This window comes from Mus musculus, chromosome 10, assembly GCF_000001635.26.
Source record: "Mus musculus strain C57BL/6J chromosome 10, GRCm38.p6 C57BL/6J".
Lineage (NCBI taxonomy): Eukaryota > Metazoa > Chordata > Mammalia > Rodentia > Muridae > Mus > Mus musculus.
Window position 1 is genome coordinate 33,195,032 of NC_000076.6, and position 19,211 is coordinate 33,214,242.

General features: G+C 35.9%; 1 protein-coding gene across 3 annotated transcripts in view; it reads left to right on the plus strand.

The window, feature by feature from the left end:
* Positions 1–19,211, plus strand: part of Trdn (triadin) — a 393,227-nt gene that overhangs the window by 111,549 nt on the left and 262,467 nt on the right. Inside the window, exons 8-9 of one of the 3 annotated variants that reach the window (NM_029726.2) lie at positions 918–1,094; positions 5,132–5,191. In NM_029726.2, coding sequence (NP_084002.2) covers positions 918–1,094; positions 5,132–5,191 — 237 coding nt within the window. Of the gene's footprint in view, positions 1–917; positions 1,287–5,131; positions 5,343–19,211 lie in introns of those variants that run through there. The other 2 variants (NM_001364697.1, NM_001364696.1) reach the window with 2 other exon arrangements.

Genomic DNA, 19,211 nt, shown 5'->3' on the forward strand with positions numbered 1-19,211 from the left:
AAATCTCTTCATTGTGTGTCAAATCTATGTTAAATATATGATCCCACATACAGAAGATGTCAAATATGCAATTCCCATTAGAACTAATTGAATCGTACTATCAGTGATTTAAAAAATATGAAAGAACAATCCACAGAATGATTTATTTGTGAGCCAGTTCACTCTTCAAAAATTCCTATTAAGTTAATGTGTTTTGAATAGAATGCACATTCTACATTTTACTTGCTAGTACTTTTTGCTAGTACATTTTAAAAGTTTTACAAACATTTGGGAATATGATCTCTGGCTTTGATATGTAAGAGAGTGTATCTGTTTCTGTATTATCAATCTTTGCAGGCCTAGTCATTAGGGATGTCTGTCTGTCAGTTTCTAATAAATATCATGATAGGGATGTCTGTCTGTCAGTTGGTCTCCGGTAAGTATCATCAGTCTCATCTTGTTATACAGTACCATGCAGGTAATGTTTCATTTGTATTGTTTGCATTTATCTTCTTTAAAATATTATATTGTATTATTTTTGAGTAATACTTAAGATTTTTCTATTATAGAACAAAATGATCACATTCCTTTAAAAGAAAATTCTTTAACTAGGCTCTTTAGTGAAGACATTTTTCTTATTAAAAATTCCCAGTCACAAGCAAATGAATCATTGTGGACAGCTTAAGCTCTTGATTATCAAAGCCAAAATCCAAACAAACTGTAACCACAACAGAAATCCTCATCAGTCTCCTCACCTGTCCATGACTTGTATGTCAAATACAACATATTCATAAACTTATAGTACCCTAGTATTGTCAATAGTATTTATAGGACACTTATTTTCTATTGATTATCTTGTTTGCCTTTTAAAATGGGACTTGAATAAGACTTGAAGAATTATGTGAGTGAAGAAAAATAACTGTCTTAACTTCTTGTAGAGGACAAGAAAATTAAGACTAAGGAAAAGACTGAAGAAAAGGCTAAGAAGGAAATGAAAGTTGGAAAACAGGAGAAAGTGAAACCAACAGCTGCAAAAGCCAAAGAAACTCCGAAAACACCACCAAAGGCCAGAAAGAAGGATGACAAAGAGATGCCAGCTGTGCATGAGCAGAAAGGTAAACATTCCAGGAGGAGGAGACAGCAGGAGGTCCAAAGAGAATAATGGGCAAGAAGCAGATGCAGTCAACTGAAAAGACTAAAATTAAACCTCAGATGGGGTAAAAAGAGATCCAAGCCAACAAGCCTGAAAGGAAGTACTACCATTGGGTATTAACATACTAAAATAATAAAATGTATTCAAATAGCTAGATGCATTTTCAAGTGTTTTAAAGAGTGTTGAGTGATCACTTGGAGTTATTTAAGTTTGGGGCTGAACGCTGAAATCTTGAGGATTTGGCAGAACAGTTAAATAGTTGTATGGGTTAGACTCTGGAAAAGATAGTTTTAAAAATTGACAACAACAGCATCTCTTCAGGAGTTGCTCCAGGAGTCAATGCACAAATCATACAGGAAAAAATAAAATAAAAATATTACTTCCTCGATACTGCTGCAATGATACCATTCAGAATATGCACATTAAACTATAAATTCATTTCATTGTGGTAGAAAACCTCTTATATGATAAAGAATTGTTGGGCAATTTTTTAGTCTTCTTAAAAAAATTAACTTTAGGATAGTTTGCATAAGACAGATGTTCTTTTCACCAACTATGGTGTATTAACTCACTTCTCAGATATAGACCATTTACAGAGAGGAAATTTTTTACAGAAAGGTGCTGTGTGAATTTAAAATGGTCACAAAGGGCCTCTTTGTCCCACCACTAGGGTACCTTTTTGGGTTTTCTATCCCCAAATCAATGGTTACTACAAATCCAGATCTTCACATATAGAACACAAGGTCTGCTCTGTGTGATCTGTTCCTGAGAAAGTTGTACCTTTTCTTATGAATGTTACAAAATAACAATTTCCTTGACTCTAAAAGCAATTGAATAATTTTTTTCAAAACTAAAATGGACAAAAACAAAACAAAACAAAACAAACAAAAAAACCCAAAATGGACAAATTGGTGTCTATACAACTTTATTGTGACTTTAAAACTTTTTACTAAGAAGACTATTTTAATAGTAAAACTGGAAACATTTTTTCTCTTACAAACTACATAATATTAATTACACATTCTTTGTATTTTTATCTTATTTTTCAACATCACAATGCTTATAAGTTTTGATATGTACATAATGCATGTAAACTTTAATTTATGAAACAAAAGGTGCATGTATAGAAACAAGAAAAGGTGCATGTATAGAAACAAGAAAATAAGGGAGTACTTTTTTTCTTTTCTTTTTTTTTTTTTTTGTGTGGGTGATAAACTTTATGTAAATTTCATTCATTTCAATCTAATTTTACAGATACTTCTCCAGATTAAAACATTTGGAAATTTGAACATATTGTTTTCAAGATGATTACAGGATCTTGAACATTGAAAATATAAAGTATTATCTCTTAAAATAATTTTACATATGAATGTGTATGCTATAAAAGGATATAATAATGAGAAATAACTTAAATGACCATTTCACTGTGATACAAATCAGGAAAATTCACTATGTGGATAGTTGGATTCTAAAATACTATGAAATTCAGATCACCCTTTAAGGAAGAAAATTGTAACATGAAACTAATGAACACATCAATTAATGAGGAAATCTGAAGGGCATCTTTAGTTAGTTCAGAGAATCATTCAGCATGATTTGAATGTAACCAGGATGCAACCTCCATTTTATGCTTGTGCTTAGAAAGCAATATTTCATCTGTGTGTAGGGAGGTATACAAACCTTTTATATTATAAGTAGTTTCTTCCTTATAAACTTCAGACAGAGGTGACATATAAGAATAGAAAGAAAGAAAGAAAGAAAGAAAGAAAGAAAGAAAGAAAGAAAGAAAAAAGGGAAGAAAGAAAGAAAGAAAGAAAGAAAGAAAGAAAGAAAGAAAGAAAGAAAGAAAGAAAGAAAGGGGGAAAAAAAGGCTATTCCAGGAATTTAAAATACAAATAGTGATTTTTGTGGGGAGAAAAAAAAAAAGAAAAAAAAAAAAGAAAAGGGGGGCGTTGTAGAGAGTAATACTCTGTGTGGTATTGCTACCCTCTAGGTGTCTTGATCAATGCCAGTTGAAGAATGAAAATTTAAGAAAAATCTGGAGTGCAAGGTGGAAGCGGGGTGGGGTAGGGAAGTCTTAGAATGATCAGGTGATGTTTTTGTTTAAGGTGAGGAAGCAAGCACCCTGCAGAGCACTCTCAAAGAGAGATGTTCTACAGAGGGTGAAGGGAACTCTGGAAGCCCGTTTCATCACTCTAGCACTGAGGGGTTTTAAGAGTCCTTCAGAGGTTTTTATCACCTAATTTAGGATTGGTCAATTTGACCAAAGACAGATAGGCTCACAACTTTTGAGCAAAGCCTAGTCAGGCTGTGAACCTGGAACACTGGTCTACCAGTAGGGGGCCCTATTGGAGGAAGAAAAAGGATGCCAAGCTAATTTTAAACTGTGTGGAGGAAGCCATATTGATTATCTGAGGTTCCTGTTCCTATTCATGACACTGTGTAGTATCTAATTCCTAGCCATCACTCTAACTATACAAAGTAGGGGATTGTTAAACACACATACTATGAATACACCCATGGCGTTACAATTTTGTGAGTAATGGGTCCTATACATGCATTCTGGCATATTTCTTATCTTTTTGTGAAATATTCTTGAGCTATAGGAAGGAATAACCATATGTTAGATGAGGTCCAAAATCCATATTGTCCACTTAAAGAAAAAATATTCTTTGCCTGGTTTATAGCAAAATCTCGTGTCTAGGAAGGAAAAAATAGTACCTATTTTAATGTTACTTTTGTCTAACACCATAGAAATCTCAGAGCCTGGGATAAGGCAGAAACCATCCTTGGAAGTGCTTCAACAAACAAGTAGATTTGTAGGCTGTTCTAAAAATGGACTACCTCATTTCAGCAACCAGAATATATATAAACTTTAGAAACATTATAAGTTTTGACTCACCTTTATTTAAGTATTAATGAAAAGGATTCTATTTTTTAGATTTATTATAGTAAGTACATTTATTATTTTAAAGACAAACAAAGACCCAGCAGAGCTTCATAAATAAATATTCTTGGGTATTTATTTCTATAAAATAAATACAGTTCTTTTCTGTTTGATAAAAATAAAATGTGTCATACTATATAAATGCAATAAAATTTCTTTGTGCTAAAGCTTTGTATGCATTTGGTGAGTTAATAAAAATGCCTAATAAAAAGTTTTGATATGTAGATCATTATGTACAAGGATCATAATAATGTAAGTTTTAAAGATGTTGTGATAAAGTTTATGAAATCTTTTACAGTGGATATTAGAATTAGATTGACCATGAAAGAATTCAGAGTTTGCAATAATATGTATTTCTATGGGTTGTAAGTAATTAAAAAGTGAAAAAAAAAATCCAACTCCTGAAACCATTTTGTACTGTGCCTGCATCAAACATCTGGTTACTTTGTTGGCTTATTTTTCTAGAATACAGACTAGCCAATGGCAAGAATGATTAGTTTATTAGTTAGTTAATTATTTATATCATTTGGTGCTGTTGATCAGTTCTCCAGATCACATTTCTGATAAGGAGAACTTCTATGAACAGGACCCTAACAGATACAATGCACTTGCCCTCTGTGCCTTATTCCAGAACTATCAGTAGTCTTACTTGGATAGCCAACAGAGGTCCTGGGTTCAGCAGCTGGAAGCATTTCTAGTTGGAGAGAGTTTTCATGTTTCCTTCTCAAATATTTCACAAGGATACATGAGAACAATTGCTTTAAAGCAAGGAAAGGATTTTGAATTATCAAATATTTCCTACTCTAATATAACCATGAATAATTCTGATTCCATATTTAAGAGGTTTTATAGGTAATGAGTGGAACATTTTGCATGTTATATATTTTCATTTGCATGCTCACAAAATCACAATTTATTCCTTCACAGAGATAAGTAGTAGTCAAAATAGATGTGTGCCATTTTGTTTGTTCTGTTACATTGTGTCTTCTTGTAGAAAAGACAGATGGTGATGACATACTTTCATTGCTTCTTCTTTCTCTCTATTCTGTCAGATCAGTATGCATTCTGTCGATATATGATTGACATGTTTGTCCATGGGGATTTAAAACCAGGTATTCCAAACAATTCTTATTGTTGTCTGTCTTAATAGCCTCTGTTTCTAAAACTGTCAGCTTTGTCTGTACTAAGCTGTATTTTCCTTTAAAAACTTGCATACTGCATGTGCATACCTAGAATAAAGACAATAAAATACAGAAATGATAACTGGTGCTGGGCCCTTTAATTTTACCTGCGTTTGCTGCATGGCCTGTTGAAAATGAAGTCGACTGAAAGCCTAAAGATGCTAATATCTTCATATATAAAAATGCAAATATTTGTAATAATATCTTGGAGTGAAGCAATGAGTCACTTTATATGATTCCTGGCAAATTTAGGAGAAAAGACTTATAATAAAGAAAAATATTCTTGTTTTTCAGATAGTGGATAAAATTCACAATAACATACAGCACTTCTCAAATACTGAGTCTTATCTTTCTAAAATATTTAGATTTTCTTATTTATGGTCTTTTGTGATTCCAGAAAAACACTGACGGAGTTACTTAACTTTGGCTTCTACCTCTGCAATGAAGAAAGGTTTTTAATCACACCAATATACCTCTACTCCTTCATATCTTTAATTTTTCTACAAAGTATGATAAGGATAGCCTAAATAAGATGAATAAATTTATTCCTTGTACTATGACTCATATAATATTTAAAAATCTCATAGACTACTCTGAATGAAAGTTGACTGTTAAAACCAACTATACTTTGTTACCTTAGCTGGTTTGTGAAAGTCTTTCTAAAATGCTAATTATAACTTGCACATACATTTACAATCAAGCATATCATAGCTGAAGCAAGTGTGTAATAATCTAGTTCTTAAAATTTTAAAAGATTTTTAGAATCTTATCACTCTAGAACATTAAGTTAATTCTAGTAACTGATTTAGGTTTTTTTCTTTTCTTTTCTTGGATATTTTCTTTATGTACATTTCAAATGTATCCCCTTTTCCAGTTTCTCCTCCAGAAACCCCCTAATCTATCTCCCCTCATCCTGATTCTATGAGGGTGTTCAGAAGCCCCCCCACTACTCACTTCCCCCTCTCACTTTCCCCTACACTAGAGCATCAGGTCTTCACAGGACCAAGGGCCTCTCCTCCCATTGATGCCCCACAAGGCCATCCTCTGCAACATATGTGGCTGGAGCCATGGGTCCCTCCATGAATACTCTTTTGTTTGTGGTTTAGTCCCTGGAAGCTCTAGGGGTTCTGGTTGGTTGATATTGTTGGACCTCCCAAGGGTTGCAAACCCCTACAGCTCCTTTAGTTGTTTCTCTAACTCCTCCATTGGGGACCTGGTGCTCAGTCCAATGACTGGCTGTGAGTATCTGTCTCTGTGTTTCTCAGGCTATGGCACAGCCTCTCAGGAAAAAAGTTATATCAGGCTCCTGCCGGCAAGCACTTCTTGGCTTCCACAATAGTGTCTGCATTTGGTGGTTGTATATGGGAAGGATCCCCAGGTGAGGCAGTCTATGGATGGCCTTTCCTTCCGTCTCTGTTCCACACTTTGTCTCCATATTTCCTCCATTGAGTATTCTGTTCTCCCTTCTAAGAAGAATTGAAGCATCCACACTTTGGTCTTCCTTATTTTCAGTTTCATGTGGTCTGTGAGCTGCATCTTAGGTATTCCCAATTTTTTGTCAAATATCCACTTACCAGTGAGTACATAACATGTGTGTTCTTTTGTGACAGAACAAGAATCAACACGAACAGAATCAACACGAGAGATTCTGTAGACTCTGAATGTAGATTCTGTTTGTCATTCATTCACCAACTCCTTGTCCACCTTCAACCAGAGACCCGTTCTACACAGACAGGGACCAAAAAGGGTCTGCAACAGTTTGGCGCCTGAACAGGGACACTGGGGCCGGCTAGTCTTTATTTCTTTTTCCTCTTTTTCTTTCTCTTCTTTATTTTCTCAGGCAAGGATAGGATCTTGTCGCAGTGCTGCAGATGGGCTGATAGGTAAATCAGTTAAGGACGAGTAAGTTTTATCATGGGACAATCAGAATCGAAAGAGAAAAGATTGTTTCTGTCAGTCTTTAAGCACATGCTGTCTGTCAGAGGCCTAAAGGTCTCGGATAAATCCTTACAAGAATTTTATGATTTCCTGTAAAAAAAAAATCAGTCCCTGGTTTCCAGAGGAGGGAAACCTGACATTGGAGGATTGGAAGCGAGTAGGTAGAATTCACAATACTTCCCCGGAAGGGACTGATATATTAATAAAACAATTGGCTTGGGAAAACGCAAATACTTTGTGCCAAGACCTGATCAGACCAATCCGTAAGACAGGTTCCCTACAATATTATATTAAAGGACGTGCATCCATACGCCAGACTAACACGGGGATAGGGTATGAGTATACGGGCTATGAGAATGCCAACGTTCCAGGAGGTTGAGTTTCCTTGAAACTCCCTGCCTCATGAGTGCTCCCAGGCCTCTCGAACTGCCAAGCAAACTTCACTGGAGTGGGTGGAGCAGGTTACCTCACTCAGAATGATATTTTCTAATTCTGTCTATTTGCCTGTGAATTTCATTAAGTCATTGTTTTTAATTGCTAAATAGTATTCCACTGTGTAAATGTACTATATTTTCTGTATCCATTGTTTGGTTGAGGGACATCTGGGTTGTTTACAGCCTTTGGGTATTATAAATAAGGCTGCTGTGAACATAGTGCAGTGTGTGTCCTTATTATATGTTGGAGCACTTTTTGGGTATGTGCCCAGGAGTGATACATCTCAGTCCTCAGGTATGTCCAATTTTCTGAGAAACCATTAGACTGATTTCCAGAGCTGGAATCCCCACCAGTAATGGAGGAGTGTTCCTACTTCTCCACATCCTCGCCAGCATCTACTGTCACCTGAGTTTTTGATATTAGCCATTCTGACTGGTATAAGTAGAATCTCAGGGTTGTTTTGCTTTGCATCCCTGTTGACTATAGATGTTGAATATTTCTTTAGGTACTTAACGGACATTTTATATTCCTCAGTTGAGAATTCTTTGCTTAGTTCCGTACCCCATTTTTTGTAGGGTTATTTGGTTCTCTGGAGTCTAATTTCTTGAGTTCTTTGTATATGTTGGATATTAAAGCTCTATCAGATTTAGGATTGTTAAAGATATTTTCCCAATCTGTTGGTTGCCAGTTTGTCCTACTGACAGAGTCCTTTGCCTTACACAAGCTTTTCAATTTTATGAGGTCCCATTTGTCAATTCTTGATTTTAGTTAGAGCATTGGTGTTCTGATCAGAAAAAAATTTCCCCTTTACTCATGTATTCAAGGTTCTTCTCCACTTTCACTTCTTTTAGTTTCAGTGCATATGGTTTTATGTGAAGGTCCTTGATCTACTTGGATTTGATCTTTATACAAGGAGATAAAAATGGATCAATTTGCATTCTTCTAAATGCTGACCATTAGCTGAATCAGCACCATTTGTTGAAAATACTGTCTTTCTCCCACCCCCCCTCCCCCTGCCCCACTGGATTGTTTTAGCTTCTTTGTCAAATATCAATAGACCATATGTGTGTGGATTCATTTCTGTGTCTTTAACTCTATTCCATTGATCTACCTGCCTGTCTCTGTACCAATATAATGCAGTTTTTATCAAAATTGCTCTGTAGTACAGCTTGAGATCAGGGATGGTGATTCCCCCAGAAGTTATTGTTGAGAATGGCTTTCGCTATCCAGGGTTTTTTGTTATTCAAAATATAATTGAGTATTGCTATTTCTAACTCTATGTAGAATTGAGTTGGACTTTTCATGGGGTTGAATTGAATCTGTAGATTGCTTTCAGCAAGATGGTCTTTTTACTATATTAATCCTGTCAATGCATGAGCATGGGAGATATCTCCATCTTCTGTGACCTACAATTTTTTTCTTCAGAGACTTACTTAATATTCTTGTCATATAGGTCTTACACTTAATTGGTTAGAATCACACCAAGGCATTTTATATTATTTGTGACTATTGTGAAGGGTATCATGTCCCTAATTTCTTTCTCAGCCTGTTTTTCTTTTGAGTAGGGGAAGGCTACTGATTTGTTTGAGTTGATTTTATATGCAGCCACTTTGCTGAAGTTGTTTATCAGCTGAAGTAGTTCTCTAGTGTAATAATTGGGGTTACTTAAATATACTATGATGTCATCTGAAAATAGTGATATTTTGACTTCTTCCTCTCCAATTTTTATCCCTTTGACCTCATTTTATTGTCTAATTGGTCTGGCTAGAATTTTGAGTACTATATTGAATAGATAGGGACAGAATGAAAAGCCTTGTCTAGTCCCTGGTTTTAATGGGGTTGCTTCAAGTTTCTCACCATTTAGTTTGATGTTGTCTACTGGTTTGCTGTATATTGCTTTTACTATGTTTAGGTATAGTACTTGAATTCCCAGTCTTTCCAAGACTTTAACATTAATTGGTGATGAATTTTACCAAATGCTTTTTCAGCATCTAATAAGATGGTCCTGTGTTTGTTTGTTTGTTTTTTCATTGAGTTTGTTTATATAGTGGATTACGTTGATGTATTTCCTTATATTGAACCCTCCCTGCATCCCTGGGATGAAGCCTAATTGATAATGATAGCTGATTGTTTTGATGTGATCTTGGATTCAGTTTTTGAGAATTTTATTGCATATTTTTACATCAATTCATAAAGTGAATTGGTCTGAAATTCTCTTTCTTTGTTGGTTCTTTGTGTGGCTTAGATATAAGCTTAACTGTGGCTTTATAGAATGAATTAGTAGTGCTCCTTATGTTTCTAATTTGTGGAATAGTTTGAAGAGTATTGGTATTAGGTCTTCTCTGAAGGTCTGATAGAGTTTTACACTAAAACCATCTAGTCCTGGGCATTTTTGTTTGGGAAACTTTAATGTATGCTTCTATTTCTTTGGGGGTTATTGGATTTGTTTAGATGGTTTACCTGATCCTGATTTAACTTTGGTACCTGGTATCTCTCTAGAAAATTGTCCATTTCATCCAGATTTTCCAGTTTTGTTACGTATAGATTTTCATATTAGGACCTGATATTTTGTTTTTTTAATTTCCTATGTTTCTGTTGTTATGTCTTTCTTTTCATTTCTGATTTTGTCAATTTGTATACTGTCTCTGTACTCTCTGGTTAGTCTGGCTAACTGTTTATCTACGCTGTTGGTTTTTTACAAAAAAACAGCTCCCGGTTTTAGAGATTCTTTGTATAGTTCTCTTTGTATCCACTTAGTTCTTTTCAACCCTGAGTTTGATCATTTCCTGCAGTCTACTCCTGTTGGATGCATTTGCTTCTTTTTGTTCTAGAACTTTCAGATGTACTGTTAAGTTGCTAGTGTATACTCTCTCCAGTTTCTTTATGGAGGCACTGAGTTTTCCTCTTAGCACTGCCTACTTTGTGTACTTTAAGTCTGAGAATTTTGTGCCTTCATTTTCAATGAATTCCAGTAAGTCTTTAAGCCCTTTCTTTATTTCTTCCCTGACCAAGTTATTATTGAGTAGAGCATTCTTCAGCTTCCAGGTGTATGTGGGCTTTTTTATTGTTTTTATTGTTGCTGAAGACCAGCCTTAGACTGTGGTGATCTATAGGATGCATGGAATTCTTTCAATCTTCTTGTATCTGTTGAGGCCTGGTCAGTTTTGGAGAAGGTACCATGAAGTGCTGAGAAGTTATATTCTTTTGCCCAGGAAAGGTATTGCTGGATCTTCTGGTAATACTATGTCCAATTTTCTGAGGAACTGCCAAACTAATTTCCAGAGTGGTTGTACCAGCTTGCAATCCCACCAGCAATGGAGGAGTTTTCCTCTTTCTCCACATCCTTGCCAGCATCTGCTGTCCCCTGAAATTCTCTCTTCTATCTCTTGTATTCTGTTGGTGATGCTTGTATCTATGACTCCTGTTCTCTTTCCTAGGTTTTCTATTTCCAGGGTCATCTCTCTTTGTGATTTCTTTATTCTTTCTAAAATGGAAATTTTTTTAGTTTCTATATGGTTTTGTTCAATTCCTTCACCTGTTTGTGTTTTTCTGTATTTCTTTGAGGGATTTATATGTTTCCTCTTTAAGGACTTCTACCTGTGTATCTGTGTTCTATTGTGTTTCTTTAAGGGAGTTATTTATGCCTTTCTTAAAGTCTTCTATCATCACCATGAGATGTGATTTTAAATTAGAATCTTGATTTTATAGTGTTTTAGTGTATCCAGGACTTATTGTGGTGGAAGAACTGGGTTCTGATGATGACAAGTTGCCTTGACTTCTGTTGCTTATGTTCTTGTGCTTTCCTCTTGCTATATAGTTATCTCTGGTGTTAGCTTGTCTTGCTGTAATTATAGCTTGTCTCTACTGTTAGTTTGTGGTCTTAGGCATCTCAGCACTCCTGGAAGAACAACTCTCTCCTGGTAGAATTTGGGTACAGAGAGCTGTGGCATAGAAACTGGAAGGTTCTTGTCCCAGGCTGCTTTGTGTTTCCTTTGTCCTGTGCGCTCCTGGCAGGTCCCACTTGGGCAAGGTATTTGAGCAATGGTGGTGGTCTTACCTTTGATCTTATTTTGTCTGCACTCTTGGGAGGCCAGCACTCTCTGGATGAAATCCACATACAGAGTGCTGTGGCACAGGGTAAGCTCCTGGGTACAGATTGAAAGTCCATTTCTTTATGCACCTTACTTCCTAAGATTGTTGAAATGAACCTGTGGCACATTGGGTCATGTTTATCAATCTAGAAACCATGGGATTGATATGGAAGGAACATGAGTTCAATAGCACAGGAAACAGGTAGCAAGAACCAAACACAAAAAAATTGTTAAAAATATCAAAAAATTAATGTGCATATTGTTCCTTCTCTTTCTCTCTTTTTGAAATAGAAGTTTATTGAACCAGAAAAAAACTCAGGCAATGCATATCACTTTCAATGTAATCCATGTCACCATTCCAAGTGAGTTTGTCAAATTAGAAGGAAAGATACACAAGATTACAAAGGTGTCACAGCAAGGCTGTGTGAAATCTTAAAATGTCTTCCCATCATTGACTTGTTTTGATAATTTACTTTCTACTGGATTCCTTAAATAACTTATAAAATGTGTAAGATCATTCCTGTCATAAAACTGGAGGCATAGAATTCAAATGACTTGATCAAATCATCTCTCTCTATATATATATCTCTCTCAGACACACACACACACACACACACACACACACACACACACACACACACACACACACAAGCACACACACACACACACACACACACACACACACACACACACACAGAGAGAGAGAGAGAGAGAGAGAGAGAGAGAGAACTCAGATTTGGGCCTGTTTCTAAGTTCTTGTGATTGGCATCAAGTCTGATAGAGATGGGTAGCTGCAAGGGCTCCTTATGCATGAACTATGAAGCCTAAAATGGGAAATGAAGCAGAATGTGTATGTTGGATTCTTTGAAAGAATGAAACTGCAAAGAACAGTCAGGAAAGTTGAAGAAAAGGAAAGGTCTTGTTTGAAAGGGTGGATGGGGAAAATTATGATGTGTTCAGGAAATTCATAGAGAACAATTTAGGGTCTGGAGTAGGCAGATACTGAAGAATCAGCTATCTCAGCTCACTGTAATGCAGAGTAGAAGAATGAGTACACTTACTATCCAGTAGTTGAGGGGAACATGTGAAGATTCCAATCCCAAACAACCTGCTTAGTGCATGTAAAATTGCAAGGAGCATTGTATGTATTTTCACATATTGTATATAATTTATTTATACATTTAATTTTTTAATTAGTAAGTGGTTAACCATGGTGTGGAATTTAGAAGTGATGTAAGAAATGGAATGTCTAGGATAATAGTAGAATAATTCATAATAGAAAATTGTGAGAACTTTTTTTTGCTATTTATTAATCCCAGATTGAACACAATTAAGGGTTTAGGATTACTAAAGGAAGAGTTAGACAGATCAGTTGGTGAAGTTGCCTCATGCAAAGCTTAACTATCTGTTGATTCCTAGGACTCACAGAGCTAACTCTTATATTCTGACATCTAACATTCACAGATAAAATTTTAAAGTGTTATAATACAAAATATACTAAAAATTCATGCTTTCTTTAATAAAAGGAGTGGTAGGAGGAAATAAACTAAGTAATAGAAAAGCTTATTCATAGAGTTGATTTGTATAGCACATATTCTAGTCCTCACAAATTTCAGAGGATTGGTTAGGTCTCCTTTCCTCTTCTAAAATACAAGATTAATAAGGGGGTTGTTGTTGAATTAAAGAGAATTAGGAAAAGGGAACTTCCTGAGTATACCATCTGTGGTTTTTTGTACATCCTTGGACCAGGGAGTAGCACCATTTGCAGGTGTGGCCTTGTCAGAATAGGTGTGTCCTGGTTGAAGTAGGTGTGCCACTGTGGGTGTGGGCTTAATACTCTCACCCCAGTTGCCTGGAAGTCAGTCTTCCACTAGCAGCCTTTGGATGAAGACATAGAACTCTCAGCTCTGCCTGTGCCATGCCTGCCTGGATACTGCCATGCTCCCACCTTGATGATAATGGACTGAACCTCTGAACCTGTAAGCCAGCCCCAATTAAATGTTGTCCTTTATAAGACTTGCCTTGGTCATGGTGTCTGTTCACAGCATTAGAACCCTAACTAAGACACCATTCTAAGTGTTAACTCTTCTTTAGTATTTAATATATATCTATAGATTATTACAAGTGGAATTTTGGTAAAGAGAATAAACCAACTATTCCTAATCATGCAAACAAACTACATACCAGGTCAGTATTAACCATTATATAACTTATAGCTTTTTTTCTAGTATGTATTTAATATGAGTGGAAATACAGAATTTTAATATTGCCTAAGGGTCATATACTATGTAAACACATACAATTCATTTGATTAAGTCTCTCTGAGTTGTAGGGAAACGTAGTTTCTATAGATCACTGCAGTAAACTAAATATTGATATATGGACATCTATTCCATTAAGCTTAGAAGGACTTTATAAAAAGTATATTTTCAGTTACAATACAGCAACACTCAGAAAAAAATCAGTTCCTGTTATTATTGAAAAAGAAATAAAATGTGATCAATATTTACAGTTGTAGTCTAGCTTATATTTTATTAATATTAAGCAATTGGCTTTATAAACACTTATGATAATATAAACACTATGTGGTTTATACATACTTGAAATATGATTTTATGATATATAAAATTATACTGCATGTACCAGGTAATGATTATGGTATAAACTTATAGGATGTGGGGAACATAATAAAATCATGTCTTCACATATTGAATCAAAATAATCAGATAAATGGCAATTTTAGTTAATACAATGATTTTTTCACTAATTATCAAAAATATTTTTTCATGATTTTTTATTTAAAATTTATAACATGAAATTGTTCAAACTTATAGAATACTGTATTATTTTTACAAACATGGATACATTGTTATCCAAGTAATGGATATGTCCATTAATGTCCAAGTATGTATAAGCATTCTTGTTCCTCAAATGTTCATCACTTTTGTGCTAAAACATTAGAAATATACCAGGCAGTGGTGGTGCATGCCTTTAATCCCAGTACTGGGAGGCAGAGTCAGGAAGATCTCTGAGTTTGAAGCCAGCCTAGTCTATAGATCAAGTTCCAGGACAGCCAGGGATACATAGAAAAGCCCATCATAAACAAACAAACAAACAAACAAACATCCAGTGTAGGATTGTTTCAGATGTTCTCTCCCTTGTGTAACTACAGCTCTGCACCAACTTATCAATGCACTCTTTAAAAATAAGGTGAGACACAGAGTGAAATAATAATTTTTTAAGTATAAAATATTTTAGGTTTCTAAAGGATAAGAACATCTCCAATTAGGCTACCTTAAGTAGCACAACATACACAACAGTGGTGAAGCAACACATTTAAAATCTAAAGAGCTCAGAATGTTTAGAGATGCTAAGAGATAAAAGTTCATTTACTACAGTTTAGGTCACTAAATTACATTAAGGCTCATGTCTACCATAATTCTACTTGCATTCCTTATTCACTTAACAGGGCAAATCCTATCCTTTGACTATATGGAATCTAGAACAAAAAGCTTTTATTTAAAATAATCAATCTATCTGTCAATCAATCAATCAATCAATCAATCAATCAATTAGTTTGCTTGTTCTCAATATATCCTGAATGTAGGTTCCCCTTCTTTTACTCCTCCCAGTACTCCCCACATTCCTCACCATTGGCCCCTCGACCTTCACTATCTCCAAAATCTACTACTCCTTCTGAAAGCAACAGCTCTCCCCAGAATATCCACTGAATATGACATAACAAGATGTAATAAGACTAGACATAAACCCTGATATCAAGGCTGATCAAGGAACCTAGTAGGAAGCAAAAGGTATTAGGAGGTGAGGAAAGAATCAGAGACACCCCCTACCCCCATTCCCAGTGTTAGGAGTCCCACAAGAACACCAAGCTACACAGCCATCACAAATGTGCAGGGGACCTAGCACAGACCCATGCAGACTCTATGATCTCTACTTCAGTCTCTGTGAGCTCCTATGAGCTGCACTTAGTTGACAATAGTTGTGGGCCTTGTTCTTCTGATGTCCTTGACCTCTCTAGCTCCTACAAATCTTATCCCCACCCCTTTCCAGCTGCAAGAGAAGGGGCCTGAAAGAGATCTCTAATTTGGGCACAAGTAGAGAATTTAATTTACCAAAATCAAATAACCAACCATAACAAAACAAAATACAAACCCCAGGGACCTGGGATTTCTTAGCTAAAACAAGCTACAAAAAGAAGCACTGAAAGATTTCAGAAGAGATTGATTTCTTTTTTAACCCCTGGACTAGGAAGGACTAGAAAGAATAGTAACACAATTGCTGAAAAAGAATGAGGTCTAGCACACATGGGGTGCATTTTTTAATAGTCTGGTCTTTATATAGGCAAATCTTGCCTCTACATTGGGCTCTGTCCCTGGACCTTAAAGCCCTGGTTGACCATTAAGTGAAGGATGCATTTAGGAGACATAAGACTGTTGGTCCTGCCGGGAGTGGTGGCACACGCCTTTGATCCCAGCACTCGGGAGGCAGAGGCAGGCGGATTTCTGAGTTCGAGGCTAGCCTGGTCTACAAAGTGTGCTCCAGGACAGGACAGCCAGAGCTATAAAGAGAAACCCTGTCTCAAAAAAAAAAAAAAAAAAAAAAAAAAAAGAAAAGACTGTTGGTCCTAGTGAGGCCCAGCATTTATTGACGGGATAGGACACATATGCAGCAATGTTGTGGCAACAAGTTAAGGACAGCAGACAAATTTCAACAGGAAAAACATATTCAGCACCTCTCTCCAAGAAAAAATTAATGATTTTTGTTATGAACAAATTGGACAGTTGTAAGAGCTGATGCAAGAAGTTACTAATCCCAATTGGCAGTTTCGTATTACTGAGTCTGCAAAACCACAACTGTGATCGAATAATCATAACAAAGTGTCTAAAATCTATAACCTGTTACCTCATCTATCATTGACTCTCTAAAATATATTCTTTCAGCATTAATGGAATAGTCTCTTATTTTTGGACAGTATGAATGATGCATGCATCAAGATTACAAATGTCACACTAATGACATCATTACAATGACATATTATTTATTCGATATGTGGAATGTAGTTTTGTGGAATTTAACTTCTGGACTAAAAGAAAGGTGTTTAAAAGGATATACATTGGAATTATGGTGAAAAAAATTTGTTTTATTAATCATTTTTTTGTTTACATTTCAAATGTTATCCCCCTTCCCTGTCTTCCCTCCACAAATATCCCACCCTATCCCCTTGCCATTTGCCTCTAACAGTATGGTCCCCCCCCCCCCCCCCGCAATCTACTCCTTGCCTCTCCTCTCAAGCATACCCCTTCTCTGGGGCATTGGATTTTTACAGGACAAAGTACATCCCCTTCCACTAATGCCATATGAGGCAGTCTTCTGCTACATATGTAGCCATGAAACAACACATATATACTCTTTGTTTGGTGGTTTCATCCTTTAGAGCTCTAAAGGGTCTAGTTAGTTGATACTATTGTTCTTCCTATGGGGTTACAATCCCTTTCAGCTCTTTCAGCCCTTCCCCTCACTATTCCATTGGGATCCCCAGGCTCAATATCTTCATTTGTCTTAGGTGCTGGCAGAGCCTCTCAGAGGATAGTCATACCAGGTTTCTGTCTGCAAGTACACAAATTTTTTATTTGAATTCGTTTTAAGTTCTATTCCCATGAAGCATTAGCCTTCTGATTTGTCTCTAGCTTCATCAGTTAAATAAGCATAACATAATAATGCAAGATGTGGAATTCTCATAAGTTTGTTGTTAGATATATTGTGATTCTGAAAGTCCCACTTTTTTTCCCTTAATACTACACACTTGGTTAACACTCAGAATTTCCTGTTTGAATCACGGTGAAAGTTTTTTAAAATGAAAAGCTTTCAGATTCCATTGTTAAGAATTTCAGTTATCGTCTAAAGGTTGGGAAGATGAAAAATATTAAGTTGACCCATAAATGGGTCCATGGCTCCAGCTACATATGTAGCAGAGGATTGCCTTGTCTGGCATCAATGGGAGGGAGGCCCTTGGTCCTGTGAAGACTTGTTGCCCCAGCATAGGGGGATGCTAGAGGCATGAGGCAGGAGTAGATGGGTGGGTGAGCTCACACTTATTAAGGCAAAGGGGAGGGGAAATGGGATGGGGATTGCAGAGGGGAGAATAGGAAGGGGACAACATTTGAAATGTAACTAAATAAAAGAACCAATAAGAAATAAATTATTTATCAAAACCTTAAAGAAAAAAGAATGAACTGTTTACGAACAATCCCCCTGAATCCAGAAGGCAAGTCACTTGTTATCTGAGCATCGTTTCTCACCTATAAAATGGCATAACAAATCTGTGAGATGTGGCTCAGATCAGGCACCTATACTGGGGCTGCAAACCTGTAACTGTAACGGAAAACATTTCCAGGGCCTTGGGACTTTTCTAGCTTCCTTTATTTCTACTTCTTTTGTATTTCTCATTTAATTATCCTGTTATTACCATTGTCCCCTTAGCAAGTTCTTTCTTTTTGAACTGCCTTTTGTACACCTTTGTAAAACATTTGCCTTTTAATTCTTCCCTACTGCATACCTAGTCAGCAATATGATATGTTTTCTGAATTGAATTCTTAACTTACACAATTTATCTCAATGAAAAAATGTTTACCCCAAAGCAGTCTCTTTATTCGTTTGAAGAAATAATCTTTCTATTTAAAAATGTGACAGGTTTCTAAGCTCTGTAAATAGGCTTGTGTAAAGATTTCTTGATGACTTATTGTTGGTCCCTTTAGAGACTGTAACTCAGAATTAATAAAAACTGGTTCAATGAATCTATCAGTAAACTGTGGGCAGCAGACAGAGGTAGATGAAAATGAGGGAAAAGATGAGAGTCTGTGCTTAATTATAATGTTGTGTAATCCCTGGATTCTCCATACTAGCAAGAGAATGACTTTCTGTTTTGAATGAGATTGTCATATCTGGATCCATTGAAGATTTCAGTCAGTATAAGTGGCTAGGATTCGCACAGATAAAGACACTAGAGTCCTTCTGAGGTGATCTAGTTTTACTGATGCTCTTGCCATTGTCCAGTCAGCTTTGCCAAGGCTGGTATAAAGTAGAGATTAACTGAAGCTTCTTTTGACAGTACCTTGTAACATGGCAGGAAAATCTCCTCAAAGCTTTATCTCCTAGACTTTTAAAAGAGTCATCTGCTTCAACATCTGGTTCTCCTTGTCTCAAGAGAACTTTTCAACAGAATGTGTGGATATAGATAGATTATAAGGAAAATGAATGCATGCACACACACACACAAACACATACATACATAAACATATGTACATATACATATGCATATGCACATATACACATATATTCAGATATAAGCACAGATACAGATATTGGTCGGTTTTGTAAAATTCATGCCATTCACATGCTGTCAGAGAAAAATAAAAATATCTACTGAGTATGTTTACAGCCTGTTATAAAACAGTGTGAAAAGAAAC